The sequence below is a fragment of the Balaenoptera ricei genome, chromosome 1 (assembly GCF_028023285.1).
Source record: "Balaenoptera ricei isolate mBalRic1 chromosome 1, mBalRic1.hap2, whole genome shotgun sequence".
NCBI lineage: Eukaryota > Metazoa > Chordata > Mammalia > Artiodactyla > Balaenopteridae > Balaenoptera > Balaenoptera ricei.
In genome coordinates this window covers 39,714,287-39,738,965 of record NC_082639.1, presented here as the reverse complement: position 1 = coordinate 39,738,965, position 24,679 = coordinate 39,714,287, and the positions used below count along the sequence as shown (strand labels likewise).

The window sequence follows — 24,679 nt, the reverse complement described above, 5'->3', positions numbered from 1 at the left end:
ACAAAAGATATGCAGGTTGTATACGCTGAAAACCTCAAAAGATTGCCAAGGGGAAGTTAAAGAAAAACTAAAGAGAGATTAGCCATGTTTATGGATCATAAGACAGTATTATTAAGGTGTAAATCTAGAGAATCATTACAATCTCAGTCCAAATCTCAGCAAGCTTTTGTGCAAAAATTGACAAATTGATTCTAAAATTTATATGAAAACACAAATGATTTAAGGTAGCCAAACAAACATGAAAATGAAGAACAAAGACTTACACTGCCCAGTTTCATGACTAATTATACATCTATAGTAATAAAGACAGTATGGTGTTCCTATAAATATAGATATCTATATCAACAGAACAGAACAGCATCCAAATATAGGCCCATGCATAAATAACCAATGATTTTTTATAAAGGTGTCAAGGCAATTCAATATAGAAAGGATGATTTTTTCAACAAGTGGTGCTGGAACAATGGATATCCTTTTCTAAAAAGAAGAAAAAAAAAAAGAAAAAGAAGCCCTTGATCCTTACCTCACACTTCATAAAAATTCAACTAAATATGGATCACTGACCTAAGTGTAAAACCTAAAACTATAAAACTTCTAGAAGAAAACAAAGGAGAGAAAATCTTAATGACCATGGGTTAGGCCAAGATTTCTTAAATAAGACACTAAAAGTACAAAGTATAAAACAAAAAAAATTGATAACTTGGACTTCTTCAAAATTTGCTCTTCAAAAGATACTATTAAGAAAACGAAAATACAAGCCATGTACTGAGAGAAAATATTTGCAAAACTGTTTCACAAAAGACTGGAAAGCAGAATATTTAAAGAACTAACACATCTCAGTAAAAAGCCAAACAGCCTGGTATAAATGAGCAAAACATTTCAACAAATGATTCACTAAAGAAGGTATAAGAATGTCAAATAAGCACAGGAAAAGATGTTTAACATCATTAGTCATTAAAGAGATGCAAATTGAAACCGCGGTGAGATACCACTTCATACCCACTAGCATGACTATAATTACAAAAATGGACAAGACCAAGTGTTCGTGAGGAGGTAGAACAACTGGAACTCTCCTAACTCTACACGTGGCTAAATGCCTGGCACAGAGAAAGTGCTCCAATGTCATCAGTTAGTCACAGCAGCTAGTAGGACCAGCTATTATGAATATGAGCAATGCACAACGTTAAATGAAAAACACTTCCATTGGTCTCCATCCTCATGAAGCTTCTGTCTAAACCTACCCTTTCCCTGTATATGTGATATTCCTTATAATTGACCCTCTTAAGAACTTGGCATTATTTCATTCTTTTTCATGGCTGAGTAATATTCCATTGTATATATGTATACCACATCTTCTTTATCCATTCATCTGTTGATGGATATTTAGGCTGCTTCCATTAGACACAGGAATTTTATAAATGAAGATAAGGAGAGTGGAAAGAAGCAAAACCTTTTCTAGAAGGAACGGGAGAAAGAAAATAAGACACAGGGTAACTTAGTCCCTGTCAATCTATAAATAGCTGTCATGAAGAAAATGGAGAAGACTTGTTCTGTGTGATCCCAAGCGTGGGTACCAGCAACTAGTGAGTTAAAGGTGCAGGTAGGCAGATGCAGGCTCAATACATAGAAGTTTCTAAATGTTAAGAGATGCTTAAAAGTAGAGTTGGCTATTTCAGAAGGCAGTAAGCTTCTTGTCACTGAATGTCACAAGCAATATCCAAATAAGATTAATAGAAAGGCTTTCAAACATAAAATGTGAGAAGTAGAGAATCCAGCCCAAATTCTGAATTGAGAAGAATGGAGGTTTGAATTTGGATATGATGAGTTTGAGAGAAAAACAGGGCACTCAAGTAAAGGAGAGACCCTCTGTATCTGGAGATACAGATTGGAAAGTCATCATGAAAATGTCAGTAGCTGAAGGCAGAAAGTCAGCTGATTCCCCATCACTGAATTTGGTATGTTAAGGCCAAGCAAGCCTAAATATTTTAGGAAGTGTTCAGGTGGGTGCCATCAGAGCCACTCCCAGCCTGTACCATGCCTTGTGGAATCAAACATAGATGCAGCCCCTTGCCCCTGGATTTCACTGCCCACTCACCTCCTCAGGAGAGTGCCCTTGTGCAAGGCACGACCTGCCCAAATGCTCAGTGCAGTGGTCCTGGGTGCCACCATGCCCTGGACGCTCATGACCTCTTGCATAAGGCATCCGTGTTGCAGATGACTTGCGCTCTTTCATAACTTCTTAGAAGAGCGTGAAAATGCTTATCGAGGGAGAGGAGATACTTTTGAGGCCTCTTTTTATCAATGTCATTAATAACGATCATAAAAGTAATATTCATGCCCTTTGCAGTACACAAAGCGCCTTCACATCCACCATCTTGTGAGTTGTGCATTACTATTGCTCTTACCTCACAAATGAGGAAACTGAGGTCTGAGGGCTTAAGCTAAGAGTTGTGAAGCTTTTTCTTATACAGCATATATTTTAAGGTTCTAAACTCTTAATTACCATATAAATGTATAAATCTAATTGCACAAATGACATTGGTCCTACAAGGACCCATATAAAAGGGAAAAGCTGCAAAAGCACTCAGCATTCCCAGATTTAGTTGAATCACCGATAACCCCACTTAACCCATTTACACTTCACTCTGCTGAGTCCTTGTGGACAGTCTCAGTATTTCTCCATCCTATATCAGTCTGGGCCTCTCATTCTAATGAAGCCCAAAGTTTGACCCATTCTGATGGCCTCTTGGCTCTCCTCCCATTAAGACACTCCCCACAAATGGTTCTACTGTTAACAACCCTCTCCTCTCACAGGTCCTGGGGACTCCCCTTCTGGATACTGTCTTGAAGGCAGCCCTCATCTTTTGATCTGTCCTGGTGCTGCAGAACTTTGCTTCAAGTTGCCTTTTCAGCTGTTAAGATGGGTTACGTTGAGTCATCCACGGTCATTCCCAGGGTCTCCCTTATGAACAAAGGGAGATGGTTGTGTGGAATAGATATCCAGCCTATGGGCCAGAGCGCAGTCTGGACTGGTGGTCAGGGCTGGGGCTGACCAGTGGCCCAGGTCAGGGCACTGATGTCTCTCTCTGAGAAAGTAGAAATAAGTATTTCAGAACAGCTTTCTCAACTATTTACAACATTCACATACCTGCTGCCCGAGCTCCTGTAATAACAGATTGAGCTGTCCTAACAAGGATGAGCCCCTCCATCGTCTCTGGATCGCAAGCCTCTTGCTTTCTCTAGTACTTCTCAAGGGCTTCTCCACAGAGCCCCTCTCGCTCTGGGGTCATAAGCTCCTTTCTCTCTGCCGGATCCTTCACATCGGCATACAGACACTATATGACCGTGATGTTAAGTCCCTCCATTGACCCGTGTTCTTACACCACTCTATTTCTTTCCCACAATAACCCGAGAAAGAGTTGCCTGAACTGGCCATGTCCACCTCCTCTCCTCCCTCTCTGTCCTCAGCTCAAATCTGCTCACTTTCCTCCAGTTTCACTACAAGCACCCTGGATGGAGTCACCACCATCCTCACCCCGATTACTGCCCTAGTGCTCCTCGAAATCCTCACTTTCCAGCTCACCAACCTCCACACCAAAGTCTGCACTGGCTTTTAAAAATGTAAATCAAATTGTGTTACTTTTCTTTAAAACCCTCCTATGGCTTCTTATAAAGCTGAATTCAACTCCTTACTTTGACCTTAATACCCTTACTTCACCTGGCCCCTCCCATCTCCCCAATGCAATTTCTTAGAATTTCCCCCTTGTGACCTAAGAGGCAGGCTTTGCTGGAATTTTCTCTGTTTCCTGAACACACCAAGGTGGTCCCTCCCTCCAGGCTTTGCCGAGGCTAGTCCCTCTGCTGGGAATGCTCTTCCCCCAGATCCTCTCCTGGCAGACTCCTTAGCACCCACCAGACCCTCTCTACCACTGGTCTGGGTTACCTCTTCATTATTTTTCTTCATGAACTAGAAAGTAAGGCCTGTGTGGACAGATCCCTGCCTATTTGTTCACCAATTCTTTAGCATCAATTCGACTCTCAAAACATATGTGCCGCATTAACAAATGAGCGAGTCCTCTCACCCACTTTACCATCACTGCCACGCGCCAGGCACTGAAGCAGTCACATGAGTTCCGTTCAGCTTGTGGCACCCTCTGGGTTCAAACCTGGCTCCACCACTGACTGGCTGGGAGACTTTGGGCAAGTTTGGAGCCTCAGTTTCCTCATCTGTAAAGTGAGGTTAATGATAGTACCTCCCTCATCGATTTACTATGAACAGGTAAGAGGCAGCACATTTAAATAAAGTGATAGAACAGTGCTGAGCACACAGTAAACGCTCAATAAAAGTTAGTAATGATTATAGCCTTGAAACGGCAACTCTGTAGGACAGGATTTCTCAATCTCAGTACGACTGGTATTTCAGGTAGGACCATTCTTTGTTGTAGGAACCGTTCTGTGCATCGTAGGATGTTTAACAGCATCCCGGCCTCTGCCCACTGGGCCCTTAGGTGTTATGCCAGTAGCACATTTCCAATTAGGATAACCAAAAATGTCTTCAGATATTGCCAAATGTTCCTGTGGGGGCAGGAAGGGCCAAACCATTTGTTATAAGGCATATACTTTTACTCCTATTGACAGATATGAAATTGGAAGTTCACAGAGTTTAAATAAGTTGCCCAAGGTCTTAGGGCTACCAAGTGAGGAGCAAGGATTCAAACTCCCATCTTCCTGGCCCAACAGCACATGCTCTTCCCTCCAGCTCGCTGTGCTAGAAGCCCGAGCCCCCCTTCCCTCAGCCTGCTCGGCTCACACACTCACAGATCCGTGCTAATTACACAGCCATGTAAAACGTTATATGTGGTTTGTTATTTTATATCCAGGAACATGGTCCACAGCCTTCATTACATAAAGCAGCTGTGTGTATACTTGGGGTCTAAATGCTATTTAGTGGTCAGCTCGATGGGGTATTTTGTTTCAAGCATCACGTTTCTTTTTTCCCTTTCCGTACTTCTACTAACGCCTAAATGGAAGAACACAGCCTCACACAGCTTGGAATAAAGTGAAAGGCAAAAGTCCCCTAAATGACAAACGTCCCACTGTCCTAATTAGATTGGGAGAGACAGCCCAGGATGTGCCATATGTGGTGTGAATCTGTCCCCCAGTGGTTGTGTGTGTGTGTGTTCCCAAGACCCACCCGGTCTGGCCCATACAACCTGCGCTACCTTCCCACTGGTGTCTTAAAGGAAGGAAGTGGTTTAGTAGGAAGAACTAGACAACTCAGACCTTCTAAATATCAGCTGTGTAGCTTGAGTATGCCATGTGTCCCCTCTGAGACTCAGTTGCCTCATTTTTAAAATGGGGGTAAAGGGACTTCCCTGGTGGCGCAGTGGATTAGACTCCGGGCTCCCAATGCAGGGGGCCCGGGTTCGATCCCTGGTCAGGGAACTAGATCCCACGTGCATGCCGCAACTAAGGAGCCTGCGAGCCGCAACTAAGGGGTCCGCCTGCCGCAACTAAGACCAGGCTCAACCAACCAAACAAACAAATAAATAAAATGGGGGTAAAAATATATGTCCCAAAGTGTTGCTGAGATCCTTTAGCTAAAGGGTCTGGCAGAGAATTGGTCTAAGATAATCCCCAGTTCCCGTTCCTCCTTCACTTGTCAACACCTGGACCGTGCCACCTCGCCCCACTCCAGCCCATTCTTAATATCACCCCTCTTCTTCAGCCAGAATTTCCTAGGTCCTGACCCACCTCTACCCCTTGGCTTTCATCATTCCCCTTAACTGGATTGCAAGCAAGTCTCTTTCCACCTGTTTAAATCCTACTTTCCTGCACAGCCAAATTCAAATCCCACTCCTCCCGGATTAATGCCCTTGTCCAGCTCTCACTGGCTTCTCCAGGACTTTTATGATACTACATGATTCACCTGGCACTGAAATGCATTTTAACTAGTCACCTGAATATTGTTCAATAACTGCAAGTAGCCAGAGGTCAGGACTGTATTCCTTCAGGCCTAGACACTACAATACACATGGGGCCCCATAAGTATTTGTGAGTTGGCAGAGTCAATGCATATCATTGTTCTATCACTGATGGCTGCACACATCAGGCTGTGAACACGCCTCGTCTGGAAACTGACATGCCAGCCACCCTCCACCAGCACCATTTATGGAGAGCAAGCTAAGACGATTATATCCTCTGAAGGGCAAGATGAAGGGCTTTCTAAGGGTCATGCACGGCCCTTCTTGGTGCAGTCTTATTTCTGATCTTCCCCAATAGCTCTCATGTTCTAGCTCCCCCATCTTTGTTTACAGAGCTCCCAGTAGGCCAAACACAACTCCCTGCCTTTGCACACGCTGTTCCCACTGTCTGAAGTGACCTTCCTTTCCTCACACTCCCTGCCCCAGTCCTGCTCATCCTTAGAGACCAACCCAGACGTCACCGTCTTGGCAAAGACCTTCGCTGACCTTCTCTCTCCTAAGCCCCACTTTCTTCTCTCCTAAGGTTGCTGCTCTCCCCCACCCCCCATCTGTTTCCCAAAGCACCCTATTTGTGGGTACCTCTGTCTCAGTCTCTGGGTGGCAAGCTCCCTGAGGACAGACTCCTGGGCTGATTCCTCTGTGTCCTCCTCCCCCATTGGGCTGGATCTAGTAGAACTTTCTGTTTTTAACAAATACCACCTTGTATGGCAAGCCTAATCCTCTGTTGTACTTCTATGATGGTGTGTGTGTTTCCCCACTCTTGTAAGGGAATGTCCTTTTTGGAACCATCTCAGCATATGCCTTTTTTTCTGGCTCTCGCTATCATTCTAGACTGTGTTAAGCACTACTGACCTCTGCGTGGTCCTAGAACCCTCTTCCCTTCTTTCCCACCCCCCAAGGACATCATGACCTTCAACCATCAAGGATTAACTTCTAACCCACTAAGACCGGGGGGTGGGTTGAGGGGAGACAGAGCCTGGGGGTGGGTGGGAGGTCGGCACATCTGGGATAGGAGTTGAAGCTGGGAGTCAGGCCAGGCCAGGTCCACTGGAAAATACCAGTGTGGCCCACAGCCCAGGCTTTGGCCGGTCGAGAGGGCAGCCTTCAGGCCCAGAGCAAAGCTTCTCCTTTGGTCCAACATAGCAGGGGAGCCCCTCATCTCCCTGCCTGAGAGATGCCCTTCGGCAGGACCAGGGCTCCTGGATCTGCTCAAGAGGCAGACTTTGTTGGTTTAGTTCCGCTACAAGGCTTCTGTTCCTGTCCTGGCTGTTACAGCCTACAGATTCCTGGTACCCGTCTGATTGAACAACTTAATTAAAATGCAGTAAAAGGAAAGTGGGCCGGATGTGATCCAGGAGAGGAGATAGGCGTCTGAGTCCACCGCCTGCCTCCTGAGCCCTGTGCCCCTTCCCATCCTGCCTACAGGTCCCTGGGCAGGCGGTGGCCATGGAACTCTGGGCTGTAGTGTTGAGGGCAGAAGACCTTAAGGGTATCTGCTCCCTGAGCTGTTCATCCTGATGACAGGGCAACTGAGGTCCAGCCAGGACAGCTGAACTACCAGAAGCCGCTCAGGGAGCTGTTAGCAGAAGCACGGGGAATCTCTAGGACTTTAAGACTGCTCGTCAGGGGCTGCTCTCGATACACTAGGTGGGAGAAAAAATTGTTTGAAAACACGGAAACCCTTGTTCTTGGGGAGCACCCTCTCCTGGGGCCTCAAACATGTTTGTTCTTTTTTGGGGGTAACAACTTCATGGAAATATAATTCACATACCATACAATTCACCCATTTAAACTATACAATTTAATGGTTTTTTAGTATATTCCCAGAGTTGTGCAACCATCACCACAATCAATTTTAGAATATTTTCATTATTACCCCAAAAAATGCAATCCCCTTTAGCCATGGTCCCCCAATCTCTCCATTTCTCCTGGCCCTAAGCAACCACTGATCACCTCTCTGCCTCTATACGTTTGCCTATTCTGGACATTTCATATAAATGGAATCATTATATATGTCCTTTTGTAAATGGCTTCTTTTATTTAGCATAATCTTTTCAAGATTGAGCCATATTGTGGCATGTATCAGCACTTCATTATTTTTCATGGCCAAATAGTATTCCATCATATGAATATACCACCTTTTATATATCCATTCATCAGTTGCTGGACATTTGGGTTGGCTCTCCCCTTTAGCTATTTTGAATAGTGCTGCTATCAACATTTGTGTACAAGTTTTTGTATGGACGGATGCTTTCAGTTCTCTTGGGTATTATGTACCCAGGAGTGGAAAAACCTGTTTGTTCTTGCATCTCATTAACAATATGAGTAACCATACCAGTGGAGATTCTAAAGCATTATTGCAGAAAAATAGTGAGGCCAGGAAGCTGGATGAAGCAAGAGAGGCACAGAGAGGTTAACTGTTTGGACACTGGTCACACAGCCATAGGAAAGGACCACAGAGGAGGAAGTCATAGCTGGCACTTGTGAAAATTAGTCAATAAAACATTTATAACTTTAGGAAAAAAGCCCTGGAACATTTTAAAGACCATAAACATAGCCACGTGCACCATCACTTTAATTATATGGATTAGTTTTTAATTTGATCAGGTCCTTTCTTACCCACTGTCTGCCTTATGTTCTAGTTCCCCGTGAAGACCATCACACTCCCTCTCAGTGGAATTAAATTCTCCTCCCACCTCCCAAGCTTTTCACCTCGTCCTCATCATGGGGAGTGGTGGCTTTGTAGGGAGTTTTGGAGCCTTGAGGAGTGGAGGCTCTTTAAAGGACTTCCCTTTTGTCACAGCTGCAGTTCTCAGAGCGCTGTGTGTTGGAAGCACGGAGCCGCACTGTTCTCTTGCACCATCTGGGCACTCTGGCCTGATCTGCATCTGTCACCAGAAGTGTGCATAGCAAAGAGTCGACGTGGCGTGGACACCCAGCAGGTGGAACCAGATGAAACTGCCCACGGTCATTATTTCTGACCTGCAGAAATGGCAATCTCAGGTGGGTCAGCCTAAAAGTCTCTGGTATCCCCTCCTTTCCTTCCGTGTTCCCCCCAAAGATCCAGGTCACAGGCTCTGGAAGCCTTTCAGCCCCTGCAGCCCAGCTGGTCTTCCTCGCGCAGCTTCTCCAGTGGCCATTCTCCAGCTGCTCCATCTGCTGCCTGAAGACTTGAGTGGGAGGAGCGGGAGAGCTGGGAGTCCGGGACCTCTCCACTGACTGCCCACCTCCCCACTGGTCTCTTTGCTTCCAGCTTGCCCCCTCCAATCCAGGGCTCCTAAAAGGCTCCAGCCACCCTCTACTTCAAATCTTGCAATGATTCCCCATCACCTAGTACCTACAAAGTACAAACACTCCAGCCTGGCCAGAAGACACAACTTCAGCTCCTGCTGCTGGGTTTTTGCTCCAGCCATGCCTAACTGCTAGCAGAACCCTGCAGGCACCCTCACTCTCCCACCTCTCCGCCCTGGCAGCTGCTCCTTTACTCAGCTGCCCCTGACTTATCCTTCAGGATCACTCCCGGGAGTCTTCCCTGGGCCCCAGGGCTGTGTGAGGAGACTTTCCTCTCTGTTCCCATTTCTCTGTGCTTCCGTCTCTCCTGGCACTCATCGTCTATATCTGAATCACCTCTTTGCATGTTTGTCCCCGTCTACCCGCCTCTGTGGGCTGTGGGCTCTAACAATCCTACCTCATTCCTCCTTCAGTCTCTATCATCAGTATAGGAAGAGTCAGTGAACTCTTCTCAACACAAGTAAGCGGTGGTGCCCATGACTCAGTTTCCCCATTGGCTGGAAACGGTCCAGAAGCTTGGATCTTGCCTCTTGGTCTTCTGTAAGTTTCATTTGCCTCTCCAGAACAGAAGGAAGCTGGTTTTAAGGGCTCTTTCGATTCTTATGGTCTAAGGAACTGGGATATGAATCCTTACCCTTCCAGGCCCCTCACCAGGATCCTGTGTGGTCCAAAGAAATAGATTATTTAAATGGTAAGTCTCAAGGAATTCTGAGGAAGATTATTTTGTTGTTTTGTTTTAATGCACCTAGTGTCTGCAGAACACCTACTAACCGCATGCCGGCGTTGGGAACAGGGGCTTGATAAAATGTTGTAAATACCAGCTTCCCTGGGTTTCTTTTGAGTGCTGCCGTCCAGCCAGTCTGGGAGTGCTTGTCCACGCCTGCCTTTCTCCTCTCTCGCTGTTCATTCCTCCAGGACCTGTCTGGTCCATCTCCCCACATTTGTCGCTGCCGGGCCAGTCCGCGTCCAACGCGCAGCCGGATTGAAGTTGGCCCTTCGGGCCTCGGCCCGGTCGCCCTCTGGCGGCCGCGCGCTGAAGCTGCGGCCCGGCGGGGAGCTGGAGAGGGGAAGGGGAAGGGGAAGGGGAAGAGGGAGGGGGAGGAGGAGGCGCGGGCAGGGGAGGAGAGGAAAAAGTTGCGCTGGGAAGTTTGGAAAGTTGGGAAGTGGCTGCTGCGGGCTTCGCCTCCCTCCGCCCGCGTGTGAGGGAGCGAGCTAGGGAGCAGGAGAGGAGCGAGCGAGCGCCTGCCATGCCCATCAGACCCCGCCTCGCCGCGCCCGGGCGCGGAGCTCTCCCCGACTCCCTGCGGCCCGGCCCGGCGCGGCCCCGGCCCCCCGCCCCCCGCGCCGGGTCCTCCCCTCCCCCCGCCCCGGCGGCCCCAGCCCCCCGCCCGGCCCGGCTCCGCGCCGCTCTCCCGCCCTCCTCTCTCCCTCCCTCCCGGCCGCGGAGCAGCATGGCGGAGCCCGGGCAGCGGCCGCGCGGCCGCCCGCCGCCCCTCTGAGCCCCGCTCGGGGGCCACCGGGCGCCCCAGACCCGACCCCCGCCCCCGCCGCGCCCGCCGCCGCACTTGTCCCCCCGCGCGCCCCCTGGAGCGCCGCGCACCCCTGGGACCGTTGCGCGCCCCGGGTCCCCAGCATAACCCCGGGACCCCGCGCGCCCGCCGTCCCGGTACTACCCCGAGAACCCCGCGCGCCCCTGGACCGCGACGCAGCTCCGGGACCTCCGCGCGCCCCGGCAACCCCGCGCGCTCTCACAACCCCGGGGCTCGGCCAACCCGGCTGCGCGTCCCGGCGAAAGGGCCCCGCCCCAGAGGATCCCCCTCTTGCAACAGACGGAGCCCCGCCCCAGAGGGACCCCCAGGTCCGGCAGGGACACCCAGCCACGCCCCAGAGGGCTCCCGGCATCCCGTGTCTGGAGCCCCGCGCTCCAGAGGAACCTCCGTGCCCAGCCGGGGGCTGCCCGCCCAGCTGAGGGGCGCCGCCCAGAAGGGTCCCCCGCGCCCCGCGGGCCCCGGCAGGATGCACGCCGCCCTGGCGGGGCCGTTGCTCGCCGCCCTCCTCGCCACCGCCCGCGCCCGCCCGCAGCCCCCGGACGCAGGACAGTGCCGGCCGCCCGGATCGGTGAGCGAGCGCCCGCCCGGCCACTCTCCCGGCCGCGCGGCCACTCCAGCCCTGCGGGGACGATGGTTTGGGGGGGTCCTACCTTCCGCACCCACCTCGGCCCACCCGCTCCACCTCCGTCCGCCGGACGCAGCCTCGGGCGCCCTTCTCTGGCTTCTGCCGCCGGGACTCCAGCTCCGTCCGGGGAGGCGAATTGGGGCGCTCCCTCTCCAGCTCCTTCTCCAAACGCTGACGCTCTCGGGCTCTCCTCGACTTTCGGTCCTGCTTGGACCTTTCCTCTCTGTACCCTTTTTGACTCCCCTCTTTCTTACTTTTAGCCTGTCTTTACCCTCTGGTTCCTCTCTTCTCATTTCTGACTCTGTTTCTACCATTCCTTGCCCTTCTCTTCTCTGCCCCTTCCTCTCATTCCTACATGCTCAGACCCCTTTGCAGGCTTCCCTCTCCCCCCTGGTCCCCACCCTTGACCTAAGGCAAACTTTCTCCCTCTCCAGCCCAGGTCCCAGCACCCACTCTCCCAAGTGCCCCGATTTCACAAAAAGGAGGAAGATTCCAGAGGAGAGGAAAGAAAGTGCCAAGACATGCTGGCCTAATATTTCCTTGGGGGTTGAGTAATTACTAGTTCTCCTAATTTTTCTTGCAAACTCAGGAATCCCTTGATTTCCCTCAGTCTCTCTCCCTCAAAGTGTAAATTAATGCATGGAAAATAACCCTGAATTGGAGGCCAGGGACCAGGAAAAGTTTGTGTAGGGTCCTCACTGGCTGCGCTCTTAGTTGACCTTGGGCAAGGTGCACCTCCAGTGTCGTGACTTGTTCAGAAACAGGGAGCTCCGTGACAGGCAGGGTGCTCAGAGCTAGTCTCTCTCCAGAATGCTGGGATTTACAATTTTTGGTTGTCAGTAAAGTAAGGTACTGTTCCCTTTGCCCACCCTGACAGATACTTCTCATTTGTGCTAGAATCAAGCAGAAGAATTTTATGAGTTGACCGGAAGCTTGCAGACGGTGGATGGCAGTGGACAGTCCAGGGGGTATTCTGGATAGAAAATGCCTGAGAGAAATGATAGTGCCTTTCTCATGCCCCTTAACCCCTGGACCTAAACTGGATCTGGAGAAATGACCCATGTCCTCCTGCCCCTCCTTCACCTCTACACAGACACACACATCCCTCTTCAGAGCTTAGGTGATGGCAGAGAATTGGACTTGGAGACCAGGTACACCTTTTGAGGGGAGGAGCCCGGAAAGCATGTACATTTCTTGTGACTAATTCTGTGAAATCTTTCCCTCCCAAACCAGGGCCTTGAGACTTTACTTAGCCTGCAGGTTTTAAAGCACTTTCTCATCTGTGGTTTCAGCTGGTGGAGCAGAGTAGCTGACACCCCAGACCTGCCCTCCAAAAAGAAAATTGTATCCACCCTGCTCAATGGGAAGTAGCTGTTTAAATAGGTGTGCTATTTTTAATAGGTGTTCTGCTTTCAAAGTGCTCTTGGCATGTATCTTCTAATGGTTGGATTTAAAAGTTATATGACTTTCTCCTTCCTTGCCAGAGCAGGACTCTTGGTCCCCCTCTCTCCACCCTCCACATGAAACACCCCCGGTGAAGGTTTGGCTTGGCCAAGCATGAATATTCTCAGGTGGTGTGGCAGTCCTTGGCACTCACAGTGAGAGCCCGTCATAATGAGAGCTTCCTTCACTGCCTCCTCCCTCTGTGCCTGGCACTGCTCTTAGGGCTTATTTACATAGACTGTGTCTTTTCATTCTCCCAACAATCCCTGGGGTGGCTGCTTTCAGCTCCCATTTTACAGATGGGGAAACTGGGTCTGTGGGAAGTGAAACAGTGTGCTTAAGATCATACAGCTAAGACAGGACAAAGCCAGGATTTGGATGTGGGTCTTTCAGCTTCCAAAGCCCTTGCTTCTTCCCATGGCCCCATGTGGCTCTCTGCCTTCCATCCCCAGCTCTACCTGCCCCTCTGTTCTAACCTTGGCTTAATCCTGCTGCCTTCAGCCTCACTGCCTTCCTTTACCTGTCCCCCTGCAGCAGAGGGACCTGAACTCCTTCCTGTGGACTATTCGGCGCGACCCCCCGGCCTACCTGTTTGGCACCATCCACGTCCCCTACACCCGCGTCTGGGACTTCATCCCGGACAACTCCAAGGCGGCCTTCCAGGCCAGCGCCCGCGTCTACTTTGAGCTGGACCTGACAGACCCCTACACCATCTCGGCGCTGGCCAGCTGCCAGCTGCTGCCGCACGGGGAGAACCTGCAGGACGTGCTGCCCCGTGAACTCTACTGGCGCCTGAAGCGCCACCTGGACTACGTGAAGCTGATGATGCCGTCGTGGATGACGCCCGCGCAGCGGGGCAAGGGGCTCTACGCCGACTATCTGTTCAACGCCATCGCGGGCAACTGGGAGCGCAAGAGGCCGGTGTGGGTGATGCTCATGGTGAACTCGCTTACGGAGACCGACGTGCGCTCCCGGGGCGTGCCTGTGCTGGACCTCTACCTGGCCCAGCGGGCCGAGAAGATGAAGAAGAGCACCGGGGCCGTGGAGCGCGTGGAGGAGCAGTGTCATCCGCTCAATGGGCTCAACTTCTCCCAGGTAAGCGCGCGGCGCCCGCCCCAGAGCCCGGCAGCCCCCATGCGCCTTGGTCCTCTTCTCTGATGGTCTTCCTTCGGCAGGCAGAACCCTGCCCTTTCCCGAAAGGGAGAGGGTCTTTTGGGCTGTGGGGCAGCTCTTGAGCTGCCTTTGTGGTGGTATGAGGGCAAACTGGCGTGTGCTGGAATGGGGGGTAAGAGTTTGTGTGTTTTCTTCTATCTCAGTGGTGCTACCTGTTGGGGATACACGCTCCCCACCTGCTGTGCTCGCCCGAGCAGAAAGAATTTCCCTCGGAGCATCACAGTGATGAAAAGCAAAAAGAAAGAGTTTCCAGTTTAGGCCTGACTTTCCCTGAGACCCTGGGGTCTCGAGAGCAGGAGGCTGTCTTGAGGCTGTTGTGTGGGTGCATCCGGGCATCTGTGTGTATGTACGCAGGACGCATAGAGGGAGACGGGCTTCTCGAGGTGGGGCTGGGGTCGGGGGGGGGCGGCAGGAGGAGTGCGATGGGCCTGGGCTCTAGTGACCCTGGCTTGCTGTTAAGCGCTGCCAGATTTCCCGGGGCCTCTGCAAAGCTCCAGGCGACCCTCGGACTGCCTCCCCTAGGCTGGGAGAAAGTCAGCAAGGATAGTTTTGGGGTTAATAATTTCAGAGAAATGTGTTCTCTTAAAGGTTGACAGTTCTGATTTCTGAACCTCAGGTGTAGGGGCAGGGGGAAGGGCGGAGCTTAGGAGGTTTAAAGTCTCTGGCTGCCAGAGACCTGATCCCAGCAAAATGTCATTAAAAGCCCCATCTCCATGGTCAGAGGTCACTCACAACTCACTGGCCCCAAACTCAACTCTGAGGCCCAGGGAACAATGAGTTCACATCTGCGCCTTGAGAACGGGCTGTCAGTCCCTGAGTCAGGGCTGGTGGCTCCTGCAAGGAGGCCGGGCCCACGCCCCAAGCGTGGTGTGGTCCCCAAGACACGCTCCTCCAGTAAGGAGACAGCCCCGTAAATTGGCCAGACTAGAAACTCTACCACTGGAACCAGACCTGCTTGGCTGCTCCTGAGATGTTGCAAGCTCTTCACCAGGGAAACAGGGGCAGAAACTGATCCCCCTTCGGAGATCTCTGGCTTTTGTTTTTCCAGGGGAAATGCAATATTGTCCCCGGGGAGGTAAGAAGCCAGATTGATTTGCCGGCCAAATGAAAGGCGGGTTTGTCGGTTCTCCTGCTGGCTCTCCCATAATTGTGGAGCCCTTACCCAGAGGGCCCCGGTGGCAGGAATATTGGGGCAGTTAGTCACGCCCCGCAGGGTTCTGACTACGCCTGACTCCTTCTCCGCGGGGAAAAATCCTGTGCATTCTCTGGCCCAGCGCTGATTCCTCTGAACGTACCGGCTTTCTCCCTCTGAAGTGACTTTTCCCTTGCCAGCCTCGGGAGCTGATATTATCTGCGTCGGGCTCCCCAGCGCTCGCCGCCCATCTCATTTTGGAGGCAGGTTTGTAGGAGGCCTCTCTGTTCAGAGGCCTCACGTCTGGCCTTGATATCTTTTTTAGGCTGGGGAGGTGGGGGAATCCACCGTCACTCTCAACACCCTCTTTGTACCAACCACAGAGGAATCCGACCAGAGCCGAAGGGAGCACACAGACCCTCTGGTTAAACAGCCCCTGGCTTTAATCTGTCTCTCTTAAAACAACAAAACTATCTTTCTTCGAGGTCTGGAAACACTGCTGTTCAACCAAAGGACGGCTTTGGTAGGTTGAAAACATTTGCTGGAAAGTGCGTGAGGTTATGTTTTAGGAAAAGTCTGAGAGCCATTCATCGGCCAGCGAGGAGCCCGCTGACAGTCTCCAAAGCCCACATTTGAAGATCAAACAGACTCAAACCTCTGGTTTCAAAAATGCACCCACCCATCACCAGCCCGGGCCCGCTCTTAAAATTGTTCTTGGGTCCAGCTCCTCGAGAGGGCTGTAGGAAGCAAGTCCTGAACAAAAGAAAACAGGACTCCTCTCGGTTCCCTAATCTGCACACCCTTCACCACCTGCCAGAGTGCCTGACCCCGCCAATTTGTCCTGTTATCATTTTGGAGCGAGGTGATGAAATCTCTCCTCCATCCCCGTGGGCAGCCGTGGGCTAACTGTTAAGGGAGGGATTCCAGAGCCTGGGCAGTTGGGGTTGTTAGGGATCCCCAACCCCAAAGTCAGAAATGCAACAGCCTTCTCAGTAAAATTGTATGCACGCGTGCACAGTTTGATATGAACATCTGTGATGCATTATTGTACTGAAATATCTGTTAAGTGCATCAGATTTTTATTTTTTCTTTCCTCCCAGCATTACTGTTATTGCAAAATATTTGGGGAGGGGGGAGCAATGAGAGAGGAAGGAGGGAAAAAAAGCCTTAAAAGAGAGTGCCTGTTTGTTAAGACTGGAATTTTAGTGTTTTTTTTTTTTAATAAATTTATTTATTTTATTTATTTATTTTTGGCTGCGTTGGGTCTTTGTTGCTGTGCGCGGGCTTTCTCTAGTTGCGCCGAGCGGGGGCTACTCTTCGTTGCGGTGCACGGGCTTCTCATTGCAGTGGCTTCTCTTGTTGGAGAGCACGGGCTCTAGGCGCGCAGGCTTCAGTAGTTGTGGCACACGGACTCAGTAGTTGCAGCTCACGGGCTCTAGAGCACAGGCTCAGTAGTTGTGGCGCACGGGCCTAGTTGCTTCGCGGCATGTGGGATCCTCCTGGACCAGGGCTCGAACCCACATCCCCTGCACCGGCAGGCAGACTCTGTAACCACTGCGCCACCAGGGAAGCCCGATTTTAGCTTTAATTTTAGTATTTCTCATAATATTAAATTTTCTTCTGGTCAGAAATACCACATTTTCCCTTGCTAAATGGAAAAAGAAAGCCACATGGGCTACAGGAATGACTGAAAAACTTTCTTCCATCATCGCACAGCTTGAAAGATCCAGCTTCTTGGCAGTGGTCTCTGATTTTAATTTGAACTGAGGGTACTAGACCCAACATCACCATGAGTTTGCTGTGTCCTTGAGCGAGTCACGTCACCTCTCTGGACCTTGTTTTTCCCACCTGTGAAATGAGACATCAGGATTAGGTCATCATTCAAGCCACTCCAGCCCTGACATTCCATGGGACGATTATAATCAACTCCATATGCCAGGCACCCTGCAGGAGGCTCCGCACGCTTTTTCATCTTGTTGGAGTCTCACAACCCTGGAACTTTCTAGGGTGGGCACTCAGAAAGGCTGGATGACTTGCCCAAGGTCACATGGCTAATAAGGAACAGAGCCGGTCTGCCTGACTCTAAAGGAAGGATGCACTCCTCCTGCTGCCCCACGCAGGTTCTCTAGACTTCCTCCATGTAGGTAGTTCATGTCCTGCAATTCTTCCTTCAGTCCTTTCTTCTGTTTTCTTCTTTCCTTTAGAGCTTAAAGGCTTAAAATTTTACTTCTTGGAGAATTTATACTTCTAGAGAAATTATTTCCTTTGGCTATGTGGCTGGAGCAGGGATGGTAAAGGCAGGGCCTCTGAAGATTTCCGTGATGTGTTACAGACAGCTCAGCATAGTGGGCTGAGAGATGGGAGACTAGCTTCTAGGTTTCAGTCCCAGCTCTGGCTCTAAAACCAATGACTTGTATGTAACTCTGGTGTTCTTAACTAACAATCGAATCGGGCAGTAGTGCCCAGCCTTTCACAACTGAGCTGGTTTTGTGAGGACGTGAGAAGCTACTACCTGTGGGAGGTTGTCGAGAGGGTAAAATGACTACCTAGATGTAAGGCTTGTTCTTGGAAAAGAGTCCGGGCGGCTTCAGGACAAGGAAAGGAGAAGGCTGCGTGGGAAGCATCAGCTCTGCCCTGTTGGCACCTTCTGCCAGCAGCCCTGTCCGCTGCCCATGCTTTGCTGAACAAAGTAGAGCTGGAGTAATAGGGGGTGGTGGCAGCCCCTGCCCTCAGGGGCCTGGGGATGCCTGAGCTTTGAGTCCAGATCTTGTGACAATCTTGGGACCTGCAGATTTCAGTCGGCTCTGCTGGCTGCCTCTGGGGACTGGTACCAGCTGCCACGAACACACTGGGCTGATTAGGAGACCTCCTTCTCCCTCTAGGGGGCCTCAGTCCCCCCCACTCAGTGCAGTGGAGGCACTGGATGAGGAGACCTCTAAGTTATGTGGTTCTCCGAGGCAAAATAAGACAACGGGACACTGCCGTTCTGTACTTGGCTGTGATTTAGCTAACATGCCGATGCTCTCCATTCAATGTGCGTAGAGCCTGAACACTTGGGCGTGGCTGCCAAGGGTGTCCGAAATGTTTGTAAAATTCTACAGCCCCCTCTCTAGGGAGTTAGAAACCCCAAAGTCATCATTTATTGAGCTGTATCTCTGTACAGGGCGCTACATTAGACCTCGTAAGTACATCATCTCTAATCCTCACAGAGATAGGACAAGGCAGAGTATCATATCTCTTTTACAGACAATAAATTAAGGCTTAAAAAGGTTAAGTCATTTGGTTGTGATTATACAGCCAGGTGAGGCGGGCTCAGGATTCAAACTCAAGTGTGTCTGATGCCAGAGTCCATGTTTTTCAAGATTCCGAGAGCTGACATAATTTTGTTTTTAACAGTCAGATGGCATTATCTGGTGACGTGTGTGTGTATTGGAGTGGAGGGAGATCACCATATCTTTCTAAAAAATAAAATATAAAAAATGTATAGAAAGAGATCATTGAAAAGTGCTGAAACTGATTTTCTCCCTGGCTTAGAAATTGAATCTTATTCTAAACTAGGAGTTCCCAAAGGCATGCCCAGCTTTCCAAGGGACCATTGTGAAGACGGCACCCCTAACACAGGCTAGGCGGCACAGTTGAATAAAGGGTGTTCTTGGTTATAGTCAGAGGTCTTATATCTATACCACATATTATTGGGTGCTCAATTAGTATTTAGAGAGGGAATGAATGAATGAATGGTCAGAAACCATGATATGACGATCCCTGCTTCCCTTCCTTCCTCCATCCAGCACTACTGAATGAATGAATGAATGAATGAAGAAAGATGACACAAGCCACAGGGAAGAGCCTTCTCTTTGAACTTTAATAGGTCCACGCCATCCTACAAGGACACAAAATGTGGAAATCATGAAGTGGGTAGTTGAATACAAAGGAGTCTCTAGCCCTACCCCATCCCTACCTTGGCTGTGACTCTGGGCTTGTCCTGTCCCTCTCTGGGCCTAGGTTGCCCCTCTGTCCCACGATTTCCAGGCCCGACCCAGTTCTGACTTCTGCGGTTCTCATCTTCGGTCCTTGTATCTTGGAGGCCCCAGGCCACCCCGAGATTTCGAGCCTGAGTTCTCCGCCGTTGGGAGGGGCTGGCAGGCTTGTCTGTGGCGGGCTGCTGCCGATACCTACTCATCCGGAAGCCTGCTGGTTCCGGTGGGTGACCTGCTGCCTCTTGTTGCCAGCCTGCAGGGCAGACAGAGCCCCAGCCCGTCGTGGCACAGTCTGGTGGACAGCTGCCCAGCCTTGGAGCCTGCCCGTCATCAGGACCCCTCTCCCTCACTGGCTCCCTCACTCTTTCAGCCAGAGCACCTTAGTGTCAGCCAGGACAATGCTGGGAGCAGAGACTAGGAAACAGCCTAGATTTTTCCCCTGGAGAGTTCACTGCCAAGTCAGGGAGAGTGAGCATTATTAGTCCTTTCTTACAGCCGTGGAAACTGAGGCATGGAGCACCTGTGCATTAGTCTCCCCGGTGTCCTGTCTCCACATGTCACACGGAGAGCCTGTTCTTCCTTTCTCTTGCTGTTATACGTTTCCATCTTTCAGAACCCACTCTCACTTCCCATCCTCCAAGAATGGCTATTGCTGGGTCCTACACCCCACCTGAGCCTCCGTGGCAGCTACAGCAGCACCGACCTTTGGTCCCTCAAGTCCTCAGTACTCGTCCCTACTTCTGGCTTCCCATCAGATCTATGTGCCTTCCCCAGGGTGAAGGGGCCAGACACCTCCCCTGAGACCGTTGGGCACCCCTAAGGACGTCCGACCATGCTGAGCCCTCTTCTCCCCAGAAGACAGCCACAGAGTGAGAGCCCCTGGGTCAGTATTGGCTCCAAGCACGGGCTGGCCTAATCTGCACGTGTAACTCCAGATCCTGGCCTGGGAGCAGGCTGCTTCTGGCCCCGCCTCCACGCTGCGCTTCTGGAAGCCTGCCACACCCACCGTGGCTCCCGCACCGAGCTCTGTGGTTAGGAGCTGTTCAGCAAATGTCTGTCACACGGTGTGGAAGTCACTTGGGGGACCCCTAGCACTGACCCCTAGGCATGTGTACTCTCAGACTCTTTGTGTGCCTGGAGAGCTGTTTGCAAAGAGCCCCTGCCAGCACAGCAGGCTCTGTCCTTTTTTTTTTTTTTTTTTTTTCCCTGACTTGGTTAACTCAGACTTCAGCATTTAATATATTATCCCAACATGGGGCGGGGGCGGGGAAAAAAACTCAGGAGCAGACGCACGGGATGACTTAGGTACCTCCATCAAAGGAGAGTGAGGCCATAAAGCCGGAGGTGACCAAGATGTCATGAAATATTCTAGTCTCAGAATCAGAAGGTCACACAGCATGACGTCTTCCTGATTTACAGAATCTCCGAATCCTGAGCCGGGACTTGGAGGCTCAGGGAATCTAAGAATGGTGAAATCTTAGAACATTAGGCTCAGAGGCATTTTTGGACTCGAAGAATCTTCACATCGTGAAATCCTAGCCCCTTAGCTTTGAAGACATTTTTTCAGCTCATACACACAGACTTCTAAAATCTTAGAGTTGGAAGGGACCGGTTCTCAAGAATTCCAAGAAGTCCCATCCACAAACACAGTGATCTCCTTCCCGCAGCAACTCACCCACCAGCCGATCCCAGGCCAAAGAGAAAAGCCTGAGCGGCAAAGCACTTTGAGACGGAGATAAAAATGGGAGCGTGCCCGTGCCTTTGTTAATAGTTCCGATTTGGACATCTCTCAAAGCCAGGAAGAGGTCGCCTGGTAATGCAGCTTTCCGAGGGAGGAAACTGAAGAATGGGACAAGCCTGCTGCCTGCCAGCCGGGCTGCCTCGTTCTCTCCCCCTCGAGTTTTCTTCTAAATATTATCCACTTCACTCCCTTTTATCTCCCATCACTGGCTCTCTGTCCGCCCACTTAATCCACAGGCAGCCGGTGGCCCAGCCTTCAGTTCTGCTCAGCGGCTGCCAAGCCGTCTGGCTGAGCAGCTCCTCCAGTATCCGCAGGCTTTTAAATCTGCGCAGAATATCCGCTGGAACACAAAACGTTGCCCCAAGCTTGGAAATGCTGTTGCTTGTTCTGGGCCCTCTCCCTCTGCAGGAATTTCCTCCTTTCCTCTTCTACTCCTGATTCCTATGAGATATCCAAGGCTCAGCTCAATGCTGTACCTCCTCCAGGAAGTCTTCCCAGAATGCTCCTAAATCTCATCGGCTTGGGAAGACTTTGTGCAAGTCTTTCCTTGATGACCCAGCCACATCTATTCTTTCCCTCCGTGGAATTTTTTATGGCGTTTTATGATATTCTTTCGGCACTTACATATTTTACATTCTATTATAATTATTACTGAGGCAGTCTTTTCTTTCCTAATCAACCTGGCTTCAAAACCTAGCTCAAAATATGCTCACAATTGATTACAAAATGAGACTGGATGTGTTCCAGTTCTGAAGTTGGGGCCCTGTGGTGTATCCTGTGGTTGAGGTGTTGGCAGCTCTGGATGCTAATGGGGGCTGCGTCTCGGCCTCTGTATTCACAGAAAGCCTCAGCCTGCCCACCTGAGACACGGAGACAGTTCAGTGCTGTCGCTGGTCCATTTGGTGAGGACTTTGTAACATCCACAGGTCACTGTTGGATTTCTCCCTCTCCATCCTGGAACACTTTGTTGTTTTCTCTTCCTTGTCTGTTCCTTGCAGACAAAGCCTTCTTTTTTTCTCCTCTTCTCTACCCAGAGTTCATGTGAGCTTCTCCAGGTTCACTCCATCCCCCACTTAATTTTCATTTAAAAATGTTTAATTTTATCCATTACCTGCTACTTTGCTTGGGGCTGCAGTGCTGCTGACCTGTTCTACTTCTCTCTCCCTTCCTCTGTCTGTCACACAATCCATGGTCAGGCCTCCAAGCATTTGCTTATGCTGTTCCTTCTACCTGAGAGCCCTTCCCAGTTTTTATTGTCTGGCTATAAAGGTTCCTGAGGGCAGTTATTTGAAAAGCCTGGACTCTTCAAGCAAATGATCCTTTATAGCCAGACTTTCATCCATGGTCACCAGATTGGACTGTCCCCTCTGGGCTGATACCACCTGATCATAACTCAGCAGTTTCAGTTTAGGTGCAATGATGTGACCGGTTTTGAGCATTGTGGGTTTTTTCCTTTTCTTTTTTGATTTTTTTATTGAGGCTTAATTGACATCACATTATATTAGTGAGAGATTGAGAGAGAGCCAGCTCTGGTGATGGGCACTAATCCTATCATGAGGACCCCACCTTTATGACCTCTTCTAAACCTAATTCCCTTGTAAAGTTTCCATCTCCAAATACTATCATAATGGAGGTTGGGCCTTCAACATATGAATGGAGTGGCACAAACATTCAGTTCCTAACAGTGGGTGAGTTGTACCGGGGTCACTCTGAATGCTTGGCTACCCTTGAAAAGAGCCAGAAGGTTGTCAGATTTGGCCCACACAAGTCAGGGCCCTGGGGCCATTTCTGGGTAAAGGCCTAGGTCCTGTGCAGTCTCTCTTCAGTGGCACCTGCTGCTAGCCTGTGTTCCTCCCTGACTAGGCAAAGGTAGTTTCCCTGGGGGAACCTACAGGCTTTCAGATTGGTCCCTGACCACCATCCACCTCCCCCGGAGGCAGTGCATATATTCCCCGGCCCTGAGTGCTGAGACCCTGTCATCTTTTATTCTTGAGGTTCTCCCTTTTCTCCCCAGCGGGTCAGGAAGAGCAGCGGAAAGCACTCAGTTTTACTTCTCTTACCTTGTGAGCCTATTTCTCTGCATAATGCTTCCTCCCTCCCTCCCTCATTCAGAGGGACATCCTGGTCTGATTTAACCTTCAGAACCAAGAATTAGTCTATATTCACACAGCACAGCACAAGACTCAGCTCAGAAGTCCCTTAGGACACCTCGGGGCACTGGCCCAGGACTGGCCGGTGCCCCTTCAGGGCCCAGAATCATTGCACCCATTGGGAATGCAGGTCACCTGAGGCTAGTTGGGTAACCTTCCTGCACCTTAGTTTCCTGTCTGTCAATTTTACCTGCTAGCTGTGAGGATTAACTGATTAAAAGTGCCATACACACATAGTTATTATTGCGTCTTTAAATTAGCATCATCATATAATTTTTCAAGAAATGCTTTTTAGCTCCCACTGTGTGCCAGATGCTGGGATTTGTGCTGGAGATACGAAAGTGTCCAAGAACTATGATGCTCTTCCCTGTGCTCCCTTCCAGGGTGGGGAGGGGAAGGAGCAGAAGTGCCTTACACTGTGGGGCGGGGTGGGGGCGGACGGGTGTGTGGCCGTGGCAGGTAACGCAGTGTCTTGTGGGGGCACAGAAGATGCACGCTTCCCAGGCCTGCCCACCTCCGCCCCAGTCCAGCTCAGAGCTCCGCTCCGCGCAGTCGGCTTTGCTCGGGCCGCCTCAGTGGACGGGATGCCGAGAGCGAAAGTGCACATTTCCTAGAAGTGCTGCGCGCGGCCCCGCCTGCCCCTCGGCCAGCCCTGGCTAGCAAACAGGCGGTGCCAGCGCCCGCGTCCCCTTGCCAGCCCTACCCGCGGAAGCCAAAGTGCAAAGATAAAAGGCCAGGCCTTTTCCACTTCCTCTTCTGTTTAAAGGGCTTACCTACTTCCTCTCTGTGAAGATTCTGTAGTGTTCTGACCAGTTTTATCTCCTGGGGACTTGACGCAGTTTGTAATTTAAGCCTCGGGCCCTATTTGAAACCCCTTTTTAGAAAGGAAGATTGGGCAGAGAACACTTTTCAGATATCTCTCTGGCTCATCTTTCAGCCCTAGTTCACACGGTTTCCCTTTCTTGAACTGCTCTGCTTTGAGTTTGAGGACAGACAAAAGCCTAATTGGCAATGATAATTTCAACCATTTGCATCGTGGTTTGCAGTTTCCATGGTCTTTCACATGCGATACTGCTGGATAGCTCTTCCTCCTGGCCCCCCCAGGAGGACACCTAGAGGGAGACTAGACCAGTTTCCTGTCTCCCCCCCCCCCAACCAACCTCCCCTATTCGGACCCCCAGTGGCCCCCCTCCCTGTGGCTGTAGAGTCTACTGGATTATGGGATATTTTTGAGCTCCAGACCCTCTACTGGGGCTGAGACGCAGCTTGAAGAGCTATGGATGGGCCGTGGATGGGTGAACTGTGTCACTTTGGCACCTCAGTGACAATAATTCACTGTCACTGTGCTTGACCTTGACTGGAATGTTTAGTTGACCCAGCACTACATAATCCCCATGCCAAGGCCTGCTGGTTGTCTTGCAGGTGATTTTTATATTATTTTGCTTCCATCAGTATAGTTTTGTGGAGAGGGTGGTGAGAAAGGAATGCAGGATTCTTGATGGAGACCTTGCAGGTTGAACAGTACTACGGCCCATGGAGATGGGAATGGAAAAGGCCTTGCCAAGAGAAAGGAGACTGTTAGGCAGAAGTGCTGGGATGGGAAATGAAGAAGG

General features: G+C 50.5%; 1 protein-coding gene across 2 annotated transcripts in view; it reads left to right on the top strand.

Annotated features, from left to right (window-relative positions):
* The first annotated feature begins 10,848 nt into the window (after positions 1-10,848).
* Positions 10,849-24,679, top strand: part of TRABD2B (TraB domain containing 2B) — a 220,996-nt gene continuing 207,165 nt past the window's right edge. For both annotated transcript variants that reach the window (XM_059922245.1, XM_059922237.1), the window contains exons 1-2: positions 10,849-11,393; positions 13,428-13,988. In XM_059922245.1, the coding sequence (XP_059778228.1) occupies positions 11,292-11,393; positions 13,428-13,988 (663 nt within the window). In that variant the 5' untranslated portion in view covers positions 10,849-11,291. The remainder of the gene's footprint in view (positions 11,394-13,427; positions 13,989-24,679) is intronic.